Genomic DNA, 14330 nt, shown 5'->3' with positions numbered 1-14330 from the left:
CCAAGGGTTGCTAGAGGAAAATCACAAAATTGTTCAGAGCGTTGCCCCTGCAAATCCCTGGTCTCCGACCTCAGCTGGACTTTGTGCAGCACCCAGCGGTTCTCCTGTGAACTGACCCCCTTCCTAAGCAGCTTCCTTGCCCAGAGCACCACGTGCAAGCATTGCCACTTTCCTCAAACTCCCTCTTTTTATGTCTCCCACCCTCACAGTAAAGACAGTTCCTCCCATTTTTACTGAGAACATGGAGATCGTGTTAAGTTTCCAGCACCCTCCCTCTCCTGCAATTTCTCTGCATCTGCTTCCGTTTCTTAGTGAAATTGCTTTCCCCCATCATAAGTTATTTCTGCCACCTAGACTCTGAATTTGTGACCTGCCTCCTCCTCTAGTCCTTTATTCTCTCAGTTTCCTTCTTTTCCCCTGATGTTTTCCTTTCCCTCATTGCCTTTAGCTAACAAATGCATTTTTCTCCCATCTTAAAAAAAAAAACAAAAACAAAAACAAACAAACAAACAAAAAAAAAACACCACTATAATGGCAACACAACATCTTTAATACACTTGCCTTACAAACTTGCCATGTCTCTCCCATTTATTTTACTGTCAAGTTTAGAGCTGTCAATACTTCCTAATACTGACAACTGTTTGCACCCAAATCACTCATAAATCTCTATTATTTCATTTGCTAATATCATGAGAATACCAATTTATTAATTTACAGTGAGCAGTATAACTCAAAGAGAATAGAATCTTTGCATCTCTGTGACCCGCTTTTTCTAGAGATAAAATGTAGTGTTGTTTCAGCGTGTGGACTCTGGACTTAACGGAACTGGGTTGCTCACTATTTATGTGATCTTAGGCAAATTAATTAACTTCGCTGAATCTCAGCGCTTTCATCTATAACATGAGGTAAATAGTAAATAATAGTACATACTTCACAGGGCTGTTTGGAAATTAAATGAGGCAATTAAGTGAGATAACCCATGTGTTTACTTGGAACACAGTAAGTGCTAAATATTAGCTATTATTGTTGTTATTGTTGTTCTCAAAGTGCAAATTTAGGCAAATTATAACCGGAAGATCGGTTGGTGAAGGAGGACTTGGTTCCCAGAGGTGGTTGTCGTTCAAGCGTCTAGTGGCATCAGGCAGTAGGTACCTGCCAAGGCAAGTAGACTGCTCCAGCTCAGAGAAGGTGCACTTTCACAGATTACTTTCTCCTTCTTCTTATTTTTGAGAGAGAGAGAGAGAGAGCAGGAGAGAGGGGCAGAGGGAGAGAGACAGAGAATCTAAAGCAGGCTCCAGGCTCAGCGCAGAATGGAACTCAGGGCTTGATCTCACACCCCTGGGATCATGACCTGAGATGAAAGCAAGAGTCGAACACTCAAGCAACTGAGCCACCCAGGCACCCCTAGATTCTTTATAATCCTACTTTTATTTGACCTCTCTAACCTACAACACTCTTGGGCTCTCCCTTTTTAACATCGCCGCTGGCTTCTCTCGGTTTCAGTCCTATGTAAACACAGTAAACAGATTCCTCTTCTTCAACCCAGCCATTGAATTTGCACTTCTCTTTCTTCTTTGGCCTCTTTCCACTTTCCCCCAAGTAATCTCATTTCTCCTGTGGCTTCAGTTATCAAATATCTAACTGTAGACAACATTCCTCTGAAATCTAACTCCATTTTCTTTTTGACCTGTCCACTGAACAATTCCACTCAGATGCTCCAAGTGCCAAATGAAATGTCCAAAATAAAGCTAGTGAGAGTCCCCTCTTTCACTGAACCTGCTCCCCTCTGGGACACCCACTCTTGGAGGATGATGTATCAAAGCCAGAATCCTGGGAGTCAACCTTATTTCCAGCTTCTCAGTAAGCCCCACATACAACTGTCAATTTCTTCAGAAACATTTCTTGAATTTGGCCCTTCTCTCCAAGCCCACGACCACTACCTTAGTCACCATTATTATTTCCCTCTGGAATTTCTGCTACAGCCATCACAGGCCTTCCTGCTTCTAGTCTCAGACACCTCACAGCTACTGATCTTATACTGCTGCTTATCCTCAGCACTAGAACAGTGTCTGGCACAGAGCAGACATGCAATAAATATTTACTGAATGAATTTACTGAATTCCTGCCCTCATGGAGTTTACAGTCCATCTAAGAGATCATCATTAAACAAGTAACCACAGCAGACATTGGGGAGATCCCAAGCAGCATTCCTAGCACTCAAAGATGGATTGGAGCCTTGATCCAGGAGTCAAGTGTTGACTGGCTGGGGCTACATTTCATAGAAGGCCCAAGAGACTAGGAGAGAAAGATAATTTACACAAATGAAACCCAAGAGAATAAACATGCCAGCTAATTTTCTCTCTCTTAATGATGGCCCCACTAATTTATGGTATGTATGTTGCCATGATAATGTGGGTGAACTAACTAGGGAAGTATAGGGAGTGATAGAATAAGAGAAAATAAGATTTATTTCTGTGTTCCATTTTTCAAACTTTTTATTTAGAGATAATTTAGATTTACAAGCAGTTATAAGAAATAATATGGAGAGATCTTATTTACCCTTCACCCAGTTTCCCTCAATGGTAATATCTTGTATAACTATGCATAAGTATAATACAATATCACAACCAGGAAATTGACCATATTCCCACCTTAGTTTTACATGCACTCATCTGTGCGTGTGTTTACACAAGCATATATGCATTTAGTTCTATGCAGTTTTATCACATGTGTAGATTTGGGTGAGCATCGCCACAGTCAAGAACAAAATAGTTCCATTACAATGATTCCTCATATTACTTACCCTTTTAATGTTTGTTTGTTTTAAGTTTATTTATTTTGAGAGAGAGCGAGGTGGGGAGGGGAGAGAGAGAGAGGGAGAAAGAGAGGATCCTAAGCAGGTTCTTCAGTGCCAGTTGTGGGACTTGAACTCATGAACCGTGAGATCATGACTTGAACCAAAATCAAGAGTTGGACACTTAACCAACTGAGTCACTCAGGTGTGCCTAATATCTATTTTTGAGAGAGAGAGATTGAGAGAGAGAGAGAGAGGCAGAGAATCTGAAGCAGGCTCCGTGCTGTCAGTGCAAAGCCTGACATGGGGCTTGAACCCAGGAACCATGAGATCATGACCTAAGCCAAAGTCAGACACTCAACCAACTGAGTCACCCAGGTGCCCCAGTAGCCACCCTTTTAATAGTCTCACTGCTTCCCCCTAAACCCCAGCCTTTCCCTAATCCCTGGAAACCACTAAGCTATTTTCCAACTTTATGATTTTGTCATTTCAAGGTTGTCTAAATGGAATCACAAAATAGCCTTCAGAGACTGGCTCTTTTTTTTTTCTCACTCAGTATAATTCCTGTGAGAGCCATCAAAATTGTTGTGTCTCAGTAGTTGTCCTTTTTCTTGCTGAGTAGTATTCTATGCACCACAGTTTAACCATTCATCCATTAAAGAACACGTAGGTTGTTTCCAGCTTGGGGATGGTATGAATGAAGCTGTGATTAACATTTGGGTACAGGCTTTGTGTGAACATAAATCTTCATTTCTTTGGGATAAATGCCTAGTTTGAGCTGCTTTAACAAAAGACCACAGACTGGGTGGACTAAACAATAAATTTGTTTCTCACAGTTTTGGAGACTGGGAAGTCCAAGACCAGGGTGCCAGCAGGGTCAGGTTTGGGTGAGAGCCCTCTTTCTGGTTTGCAGATGGCCATCTTTTTGCTGTGTCTCTCATGGTTCAGAGAGAGTGATCTCTGATCTCTTCCTCTTCTTATGAGGGCAAGAGGCCCATTATGGAGGCTATCATCATGGCCGCATCCAAACCTAATGACCTCCACATATCATCATAATGGGGATTATAGCTTTCACATACGAATTTGGAGGAGACACAAACATTTATAGCATTCTGCCCCTGCCCCCCCCCAAATTCATGCCTTTCTGACATGCAAAATACATTCACTCCATCCCAAGAACCCCAAAAGTATTAACTCATTCCAGCACCAAGTTTAAAATCTAAAGTCCAAAATCTCATCTATATGTTACCTAAATCAGGGGCTTCTGGGTGGCTCAGGTCATGATGCCACAGTTTGTGAGTTTGAACCCTGTATCAGGCTTTCTGCTGTCAGCACAAAACCCACTTTGGATCCTCTGTCTCCCTCTCTCTCTCTCCCCCTCCCCCACTTGCACTCTCTCTCTAAAAAAATAAATAAATAAACTTAAAAAAAAATTCCTCTAAATCAGATATGGATGGGGGCACCTGGGTGGCTCAGTCAGTTCAATGTCTGACTCAGATCAAGATCTCAGGGTTGTGAGTTCAAGCCCCATGCATGGAGTCTGCTTAAATCAGATATGGATGAGATCTGAGGTACGATTCATCCTGAGGCAAAATTCCTCTCCAGCTACAAAGCTGTGAAACCAGTCATATGCTTCCAAAATACAATGATGGGGCAGGCATCGGACAAACATTCCCATTCCAAAAAGGAAATAGAAAAGAAGGGGTAACAGATCCCAAGCAAATCTCAAACCTACTAGCAGGCAAATTCCATGATATCTTAATACTCAAAACCAATCCTTGGATTTGTCTCACATGGTTATAGAGGCTGAAAAGTCCCATGGTTTGTTGTTTGCAAGCTGGGGAGCCAGGAAAGCTAGTGGCATAGTTCCAGTCTAAGTCTGAAGGCCTGAAAACCAGAGCACCCCTAATGGTGTCTCAGTCCAAGGCCAGACCAATGTCCTAGCCCAAGCAATCAGTCAGGGAAATGGAATTCTTCCTTCCTCCTCCTTTTTGCTTATTTTAGGCCTTCAATGGTTAAGATGACACTTTGGGGAGAGCCATCTGCTTTACTCAGTCTACTGATGTGAATGCTAATCTCTTCCAGGAGCACCCTTAGAGACATGCTCAGAAATAATGTTTAGCCAGTTACTTGGGCATCCCATGGACCAAACTGACACATAAAGTTAACCATCAGGGCGCCTGGGTGGCTCGGTCGGTTAAGCGTCCGACTTCGGCTCAGGTCACGATCTTGCGGTCGGTGGGTTCGAGCCCCGCGTCGGGCTCTGTGCTGACAGCTCGGAGCCTGGAGCCTGTTTCAGATTCTGTGTCTCCCTCTCTCTGACCCTCCCCCGTTCATGCTCTGTCTCTCTCTGTCTCAAAAATAAATAAACGTTAAAAAAAAAACAATTTTAGGGGCGCCTGGGTGGCGCAGTCGGTTAAGCGTCCGACTTCAGCCAGGTCACGATCTCGCGGTCCGTGAGTTCGAGCCCCGCGTCAGGCTCTGGGCTGATGGCTCGGAGCCTGGAGCCTGTTTCCGATTCTGTGTCTCCCTCTCTCTCTGCCCCTCCCCCGTTCATGCTCTGTCTCTCTCTGTCCCAAAAATAAATAAAAAACGTTGAAAAAAACAATTTTAAAGTTAACCATCACAAATACCCAGGAGTGCAATTTCTGGGTAATATGGTAGTCATATGTATAACTTTTAAGGAAATTGCCAAACTAGTTTCTAGAATGATTATACCATTTTACATTCCCACCACCAAGTGACTCAGTTTCTAGTTTCTCTACATTCTCGCAAGCATTTGGTGTTGTCACTATTTTCTTCTTTTGCCATTGTGATACGTAGGTAGTGAAATCTCATTGGGGTTTTAATTTTCATTTACCTAATGGCTAATGATGTTGAACATTTTTCCCCCATGGGCTTAAATGCCATCTGTACATTCTCTTCAGTGAAATGTCTGTTTTGTCCGCTCCCTAAGTGGATTATTCTTTCACAGTTGGGTTTTGAGAGTTCTTCATATATTCTAGATACAGGTCTTTTGTCAGTATATGGTTGTAAATATCTTCTCCTATTTAAATTTTTATGAAAACTTTCTCCTATTAGCTGGACTTGAAAGGCTGCACTGTCTACTCCCATATGGTCCAATGGGGATTTTGAAGCCATTAAGTGCTACTGGTTTCTGAAAAACAATCTTTTCTTTTTTTAAAGCATTCATCTTTTAACTTAAATCTCTCAAGAACTAGGAAGGAAAACCAGTCTTTTCATCATCACTATACTGGTGACACAGGAAAGGAAAAGCTGTATTGCAGGTGATTCCCATCACTGTTAAAAGCCTTTATGTACCAAGTACTGGGCTAAGATCTAAGGGTGTAGAGATGAAAGGTGGCCTCTGGTTGGGGTGCCTGGATGGCTTAGTGGGTAGAACGTACAACTCTTGATCTTGGGGTTGTGAGCTCAAGCCCCATGTTGGGTGCGTAGTTTACTTAAAAAAAAAAAGTGTCCTCTGACTTCAGAAGTAGTTTAGTGAAGAGGACAGTTAAATAGACCAAACAGTAAAAATCCAGCATACTAAGTGCCAAGACACAGTTTTTCCAAGATACAACTATCATAAGGGAAGCATCTAAGATTAGACAGCTTGGGGAAGTCTTCCGGAAAAGTTCTTTCAAACCCAGCTTAAGGAAACAAATTCTCTCCATATTTTACAGCAGGTCCTTTTCCCAGATTTACAACATATTTTCCAGCCTTTCCAAATGTAGTCCTACCTTCATAAATCAATAAGAAAGGCATAAGTGTGGAGAAGGAGCATTTCTGATGATTCTCTCCAGAGAGTCCTACCTGGTGCTCATGTTTGTGTGTGTGTGGCCTCTTGGCATTTTTTAAAAAAAGTAGTCTCTCCTCCCAATGTAGGGCTCAAACTTGCAACCCCAAGATCAAGAGTTGCAAGCTTTATAAGTGAAATTAGTCAGAGAAAGACAAAATCAGTATGACTTCACTCATATGAGGACTTTAAGAGACAAAACAGATGAGCATAAGGGAAGGGAAACAAAAATAATATAAAAACAGGGAAGGGGACAAAACAGAAGAGACTCAAAAATATGGAGAACAAACTGAGGGTTACTGGAGGAGTTGTGGGAAGGGGGGATGGGCTAAATGGATAAGGGGCACTAAGGAATCTACTCCTGAAATCATTGTTGCACTATATGCTAACTAATTTGTATGTAAATTCAAAAAAATTAAAATGAAATTTAAAGAAACGGTTCTAAAGTAGGAAAAAACAAACAAAAAAAAGAGTTGCAAGCTTTACCAACTGAGCCAGCCAGGTGCCCCTGGCCTCTTGGCATTTTGCATTACCTACCACCTGCCACTTAGTCCTATAACAGTCCCCAGATGGCTATAGTCCTTGTAATATCTTGGCACCTTTTCTGTAAAATGTGGGTAATTGGAATGGCTATCTCATAGGATGTGAGGATTAAATAAAATGATAAAAGTAAAGCTCTTGAAACAATGGCTGGCACATACTAAATATTAACTATTGTTATTGTGATGAAGCTAAATCCATCCCTGTTATCTCTAAGTCTACCTTTCACATCTCATAAGAATAGGGGTAAAGTTACATAACAGTAAATAGGGAGAAGGCACAGGATAACATCTCAATTAAAGATACCCTGTAAAGATACCCTGATGTCTCCATGGATGCATAGTAGCCTTACTCGCAGATAAGAATGTCTCAGGTGTAAAGAAAGTGCTAGCCATCATCAAAGTTCCTAGGGGAACAAAAGGGTAATGAATGCGAACAAAAGCCTGGCACAGGTCGAGGGTATCTACCTAATGGAACATTAGGATAACTCACTCTCACTGTTTTGGAATATACAGTTTGTGAGTCCTTCCTGAAGAACAAAAAAGTAAGAAGTGACTGACCGCTACATAAAAGAATGGACTTCAATGTCCCCATCGAATTTTCACACTGTTGTCTTGTCTTTGTAATACATGCTCAGTGCTACAACATACTTATTATTTTAAAGATGAGGAAAATGAGGCTCAGAGAAGCTAAATCCCTGGCTTACCTAGGATCACACAGGCTTTAAGGTCCACTCTGAATCCTACATTTTTCACTACACCAAAGAACCTTACTTTTTGTTGGCTTCCTTCCCTTCAATTTTTGCCAACAATCAACAGCATGAATCATTTATTTATGATTGCCGTAATTAAAGCCATTCTTCTCACTCATTTAGGTGAAGCTGTTAATATTAGAATATTAGAATAATGTTTTTATTAGAAGAGAAAATGCTTAACATGAGTTTTGTTCCTAATTGAAATGATTCTCAAGATGACAAGATTGAAAAACATTAAACCTGACTTAATATAAAGGGCTACAATCAGAGTTTGTGAGGATATTTCAGTATAACAGTAAAGAAATGAATTTTCTCTCCTTTTCATTACTTACATTCATTCTTCATTTGGCTGTCACAGCACCAGACCTGACAAAAGCAATAATTTACACATAAGTAATGTCTAGAACTTTGCTGTGCAATGCGGTAGCCACTAGCCACATGTACCTATTGAACACCTGAAACGTGCCAATCCCAACGGAGACGTGCCGCAAGTATAAAATACACATTGTGTTTTAATTAGTACGAGAAAAGGGAAAACATCAACATTTTTTGTATTAGTTACATGTTGAAATACCATTTTGGATATATTCGGTAAAGTAAAATAGATTAAAATAATTCCACCTGTTTTGTTGTTTTTGTTTTGTTTTTTTTTTTTTTACTCGTTAATGTGGCTTCTAGAAAATTTGTAATTACATAAGTAGCTTGCGTTTGTGCTCGCGCTATATTTTTATTGGACGGTACTGGTACACGACGAAAAAGAGGGTAATTTCATTGAAAGGTAGTGCATTTTGTGAACATTTCCGGACGGGAAGAGAAAAGAGAGAAGACTAAAGCCTGGGCACAGTAGGTAGGACCTACTCTGAGAACTACCTTATGTGAATTGAAAGGGGCGGGGGAGAGAGGTGCATTTTGATTGCGTTCCCTCCTCCCTCCCCCGCGGCCGACCAGACAGGTGGCGGAGCTTCTCCCGCAGCGGTCCTTCCGGGCCAGTCCTCGGGCCGGCCGGCTCCGGGTCATTGAACACACCTGCGCGCCCGCGAACCCTGGCGCGGCCTCCACGCCCCCTCCCCCCGTATTTTTATTTTCCTGGCATCAACCGTCAGTCTCGCACTTCTCTACCGAGAGGCACCGCGTAGGTAAGGCCTGCCTGGGGTGAGCACCCCTCTCTGCTCTCGGCCCGCCCCGGAGTGGGGGGGGGGGGGCCGAGATGCCCTCGCCCGGTCCCCGCGTCGGGCAGGGCTGTCCGGCGGCCGGGAAGCCACTCGCCGAGCGGCCTGCTGGGCCGCGGCTCCCAGCCCGCCACGAATCGCAGCAGACGCGGAGGACGCGCCCGGGGCCTCCGGGCCGCGGGGGGCCGCTGTGACCCGCCTTCGCCCCCGCCGCGCCGAAGGCGGGGGAGCCGGGTTTGGGAGAGAATCGAAAAGCGGAGGGCAGCCGCGGGGGGCGGGCGCTCTGGAGCGGCGGGTTCGGCGGGTGCTCCGGCTGCGGTCCGCTCCGCCCGAAGCGCCAAGGAACCGCGCAGGGGCCCGCAGCCCTCCTCCTCCATGAGGCCCGAGTGAGCGCGGCGGCGAGAGCCGGCCCGCGGCGCCTCCCCCCCCCCCCCCCCCCCGCGTCCTCTCCCGAGCGCAGCGGCAGCGGCCCCCGGCGGCGGCGGAGGAGGAGCATGTCGGACGGTTTCGATCGGGCCCCAGGTGCTGGTCGGGGCCGGAGCCGGGGCCTGGGCCGCGGAGGGGGCGGGCCTGAGGGCGGCGGTTTCCCGAACGGAGCGGGGGCTGCTGAGCGGCCGCGGCACCAGCCGCCGCCGCAGCCCAAAGCCCCGGGCTTCCTGCAGCCGCCGCCGCTGCGCCAGCCCAGGACGACCCCGCCGCCAGGGGCCCAGTGCGAGGTCCCCGCCGGCCCCCAGAGGCCTCCCCGGCCCGGGGCGCTCCCAGGTACGGAGCCGCTCTAGGGGACCCTGTCCTCCAGGGCCAACGCTTCCCCACGGCCCTTGGCGCGCGGCAAGGCCGGCGCTCTTTTTCCTTCTACCCCCCCCCAACCCCCCCGTTCCCCGAAAGCGTTCCCCGAGGGGCCCGGTTGCTCCGGGGTGGGGACGGGCCCGGAAGGGGGTTTGGAAGGTGGCTGCCGGAATCCTTTGTGCGCCCCGGCAGGGGGGAGGGGCCCAATGCGCGGTCTCTGAGTTCTGCCGTCCGGGGAGGAAGTAAAAATCGCCTCCCCCTTCCCAGCCTTGGAAAGGGAGACCTTAAGCGTGCAACCACCTCTTTTAACTCCTTAAAAACGAAAAAAGGAAAAAGAAAGCTCTCGAGCATTCATTTAGGAGGCAGGTATGGCCATAAATGAGCTAAAGCAGCCTATTGTTCCTTTTTGCAGGCTTTCTGTATATATCCTGGCGATAACCTTAATATTCGTGACAGTTCTTGTTTAACTCTTAAAAACCAGTCCTTCTCCTGTGGCTTTTCAGCAGATAGTAAGTTGCTATACAAAGGAATGAACGCATCTAACACCCCGTTTTTCCTTTCTCAGAGCAAACGAGGCCCCTGAGAGCTCCACCTAGTTCACAGGATAATATCCCACAGCAGAACTTGGAGTCAGCAATGGCTAAACCCCAGGTGGTTGTAGCTCCTGTATTAATGTCTAAGCTGTCTGTGAACGCTCCTGAATTTTATCCATCAGGTTATTCTTCTAATTATACAGTAAGTATGCCTTTTTACTACAATTCTGGATTAATATTACTGGAATAACGTGATTATTACTTTGTCATTAATCGGTATGCTGGAACTTTCTACTACACATAAAAACGTCATGAATTCTTTACACTCTCGAAGAAACCAGACAGATTCAGGAATATGTTTTGTGGTTTGTGATGTTCAAAATATCCATGTAAATTGAGAGTAGACCTTTTTGTCTTTTTTCACTGTATTCCCAGTATGTATAGAGTATTTCTAGCCTAGTAAAGGATATACTTAGGGCACTTTCAATATATAAAACTAAAATTTGTGTCCAGGGCCACCTGGGTGGCTCAGTGGGTTAAGCCTCCGACTTCTGCTAAGGTTATGCTCTCAGGTTAGAGAGTTCGAGCCCCTGATGGGGTTCTCCTTGCTGTCAGCACAGAGCTGGCTTCCCATCCTCTGTCGTCACCCCCCCCCCCCACCCCGTCCTGCTTCTGTGCACTCACTCACACTTCCTGTGGTTCTATTTCAAAAATAAACATTAAATTTTTAAAAAACTATATTAAAAAAAATAACAAAATTTGTGTCCAGACTAAGTGGATGATCTATAGAATAATGGCCTGGCAAAGCTGATTTTAAATTGGAGTTTAGCAAGATAACTGAATATTCATTGGTAGTTTTAGAGTAAATTAAACCATAGTTATGCTGCGGATTAATTTGAGGTAAGTTTTTTAATGTTACACATCTGGACTCTGTTATGTTAAAACAAGTGTTTCTGGTTGTAATTAACTAAAGAAACGTAGGAGGTTTTGATAAAGTGTTTACACAAGTATGAAGAACTTTTAAACTTTCAGGTTCATTTTTGTCAATAACTTAATAAACTGAACTCCTTTTAAGTGGGAGAAAACACAACACAATTGGGAATATGTCCTGGGTAAATGCATAGCAATTGATTGTAGATAAGTGGGGCAGGAACCATTAGAGGGTTAAAATGATAATACTTTAGCACAGAAGTCTTCTCTTTCCTAATTTCTTAGTTTTACTGACATTTAACCCAATAGTGTACATAAAGGTTAGCTCAAAGTTTTACAAAATGAACACTTAAGCGACCAGTGTCCAAACCAAAAAAAGGAACATTAACAAAGCTCCCTATGTGTCCTCCTAATCATTACTGCTCTCCAGGTTAACTACTATTTTGATTTACAAGTTTTGCCTGTTTTCAAAGTTTATATAAAAGGACTCCTACAGAATATTTTTTTCACTTTTTTTTGACATTCAAATTAATCCATGTTTTAGCTTATAATTGAAGGTGACTTAATCTAGCATTCTATTGTGAGAATATACCACAGTCCCATCTTGTCTGTTTTTAACATTTTTTCCCCTTTGTCTCCTCTAAAAATTTTTTTTTAATCTTGAGGCTTCACGCCTAGCGTGGGGCTTGAACTCATGACCCTGAGATCAAGCGTTGCATGCTCTACCAACTGAGCCAGCCAGGCACCTGTTTCCCTTTGTCTCTTGATAAACATTTGATTGTTTCCACTTTGGGGCTATTGTAAATGGGGCTGCTATTCTACCCATGGGTACGTACCTAGGAGTGGAATTGCAGGGACATAGGGTGGTCAACTCATTTTTCCCCCCAAAGGTTTTAAGTAATCTCTACACCCAGCATAGGGCTTGAAGTCCACATCAAGATCAAGAGTTTTATGCTCTACCAACAGAACCACCCAGTTGCACCGGTAGCCAACTTTAATGGAGATTGCCAAATAGTTTTCCAAAGAGAATGTTCCAATGTACACTCTGAGTAGTATGTAATTTCCACTTACTCTGCTTCCTTGTCAGTATTTGGAAATTTCTGTTTTTAAGTTTAGCCATTCTGGTAGGTATGTGGTATCTACTTGTGGTTTTTTATTACATTTTAATGTTTGCTTATTTTTGAGAGAGAAACTGTGTGAGTAGGGGAGGGGCAGAGAGAGAGAGAGAGAGAGAGGCAGGCACAGAACTTGAAGCAGGCTCCAGGCTCCACGCTCCACACTGTCAGCATAGAGCCTGATGTGGGCCTCTTACGAACTGAGATCATAACCTGAGCCGAAGTTGGATGCTTAACCCACTGAGCCATCCAGGTGCCCCACTACTTGTGGTTTTAATTTGTGTTTACCTGATAACTAATGATGGCACACCTATTTTGTTGCTTCTTGGGTGGGGGGCAGTGCTTTCCTTCCATATTTGATAGAAAAGGTATGGAAAAACTGTACCCCATGTTTTAGAAACTCCATGCATCTTAGACTGCCGTAGCAAAAAGCTTTGGTGGGCATCTGGATGACTTGGTCAGTTGAACGTCTGACTCTTTGATTTTGGCTCAGGTCGTGATCACATGGTTCATGAGTTTGGGTGCCACATGGGCTCTTGGCTGACAGCAAGGGGCTTGCTTCAGATTCTCCCTCTTTCTCTGCCCCTCCTCCACTTACACTCACTCGCTCACGTGTGCACACTCACATGCTCTCTCTGAAGATAAATAAACTTAAAAAACAAAAAAAAGCTTTGTGGCTGGGAAGGGGAAAGGATAGGCATTCAGAAAGAGCAGTTGATTTGATGTCAGTCATGTAAAATAGAAGCGAGGACAGCTTGGATTCTTGCCAAAAAGTTGTATTTGGCTCGGAGAGGAAAAGAACCATTGGAGAGCTGTGAGTAGTTGAATTAACTCTTGAAGAGCACTTTCTTTCAGACAGCCACAAACTGTTTCCCATTTGTCTCCCTGTTGGGCCATTTTATGATAGGGATGTGTTTTTTTTGTGGGTTTTTTTGTGTTTTTTTTTTTGTTTTTTTTCCAGAGTTCTGTACCAACTAGTTTACATAGTTCAGGTGACTCCTGGGCTACAGAGCCATGTTGGTCCACTTATTTTGAGCCATTGTCCTCTGTTAGGCCCTCCTTGATATCTTCTATTAGATTAGTTTCTTCTATGCTCAGTTGGCCAGAACAAATTGCAAACCAGAAGCCCATGGCTCGTGTGTGGCCTGCAGGTGTGTCGTCTTTGGCCCTCATTGTTTTTCCTTTTTTTCTTTTTTTTTTAAAGGCCTGTTTAATAACCAACCAGTACTTAAATTAGGTGTTGCAAATCTAAATTTTCTGGTTTCTCTTAAAATCATAAGATAGGGTTGTACTGGACTGTTAACTTTGCTAGAGCAAAAAATTGTCTGCAGCTGAATGGAGGCAGCCACCTTAGATGGAATACGTGACCTCTAATTGCTCACTGGCTTGCCTCATTTGTTTGTAATCCACCTCTATTCTATAATCATTCAAGCTTGCTACCCCTGCTCTGGTGCATTCTCTAGTCTTCCTCATTTACCCTTTTACCCTCTATCAAAGGTAAGTGTTTTTCTCTGTCCACTTAGTCACAGAATGGCAGTATCCTTGGTTTTTCCCTGACTCTTAGGATAGGGTCTGGTGACAGATAACAGTAGCCATAATCCAAAGTTAGTTATATTCACTCACTCATTCAACAGATAGTTGGATTCTTACTGTGAGTCAAGCACTGAGGATACAGCAGTGAACAAAATAAAAGTGCCTTAAGTCTGCTTTGATATGCATGAAAATCTGGGTATCTTTGAACTGGATCTGTTCTCAAGTATTCATACTTTTTTCTGAAAGCCTTTATGATAGTTGCTTGTTGTGCTTTCTCAACCCTGCCAATATTCTGAACCCTTTTATCCTTGAGTCCTTCCTCTAATCCCACTGCTAGAATTTCCTGCTTTCTATGCTTTCTTACCAGGGAGTTGCTGTAT

The 14330-nt window shown here is 43.9% G+C and overlaps 1 protein-coding gene across 4 annotated transcripts in view; it reads left to right on the top strand.

The window, feature by feature from the left end:
* Nucleotides 1–8713: 8713 nt before the first annotated feature.
* PAIP1 (poly(A) binding protein interacting protein 1) overlaps nucleotides 8714–14330 on the top strand; it is a 32476-nt gene continuing 26859 nt past the window's right edge. Inside the window, exons 1-2 of one of the 4 annotated variants that reach the window (XM_058719158.1) lie at nucleotides 8714–8731; nucleotides 10405–10574. In XM_058719158.1, the coding sequence (XP_058575141.1) occupies nucleotides 10476–10574 (99 nt within the window). In that variant the 5' untranslated portion in view covers nucleotides 8714–8731; nucleotides 10405–10475. Of the gene's footprint in view, nucleotides 8732–8917; nucleotides 9021–9190; nucleotides 9816–10404; nucleotides 10575–14330 lie in introns of those variants that run through there. The other 3 variants (XM_058719151.1, XM_058719135.1, XM_058719146.1) reach the window with 3 other exon arrangements.

The sequence above is a fragment of the Neofelis nebulosa genome, chromosome 1, assembly GCF_028018385.1.
Source record: "Neofelis nebulosa isolate mNeoNeb1 chromosome 1, mNeoNeb1.pri, whole genome shotgun sequence".
NCBI classification, from domain to species: Eukaryota; Metazoa; Chordata; class Mammalia; order Carnivora; family Felidae; genus Neofelis; species Neofelis nebulosa.
This window is presented reverse-complemented; position numbering and strand designations above follow the sequence as displayed.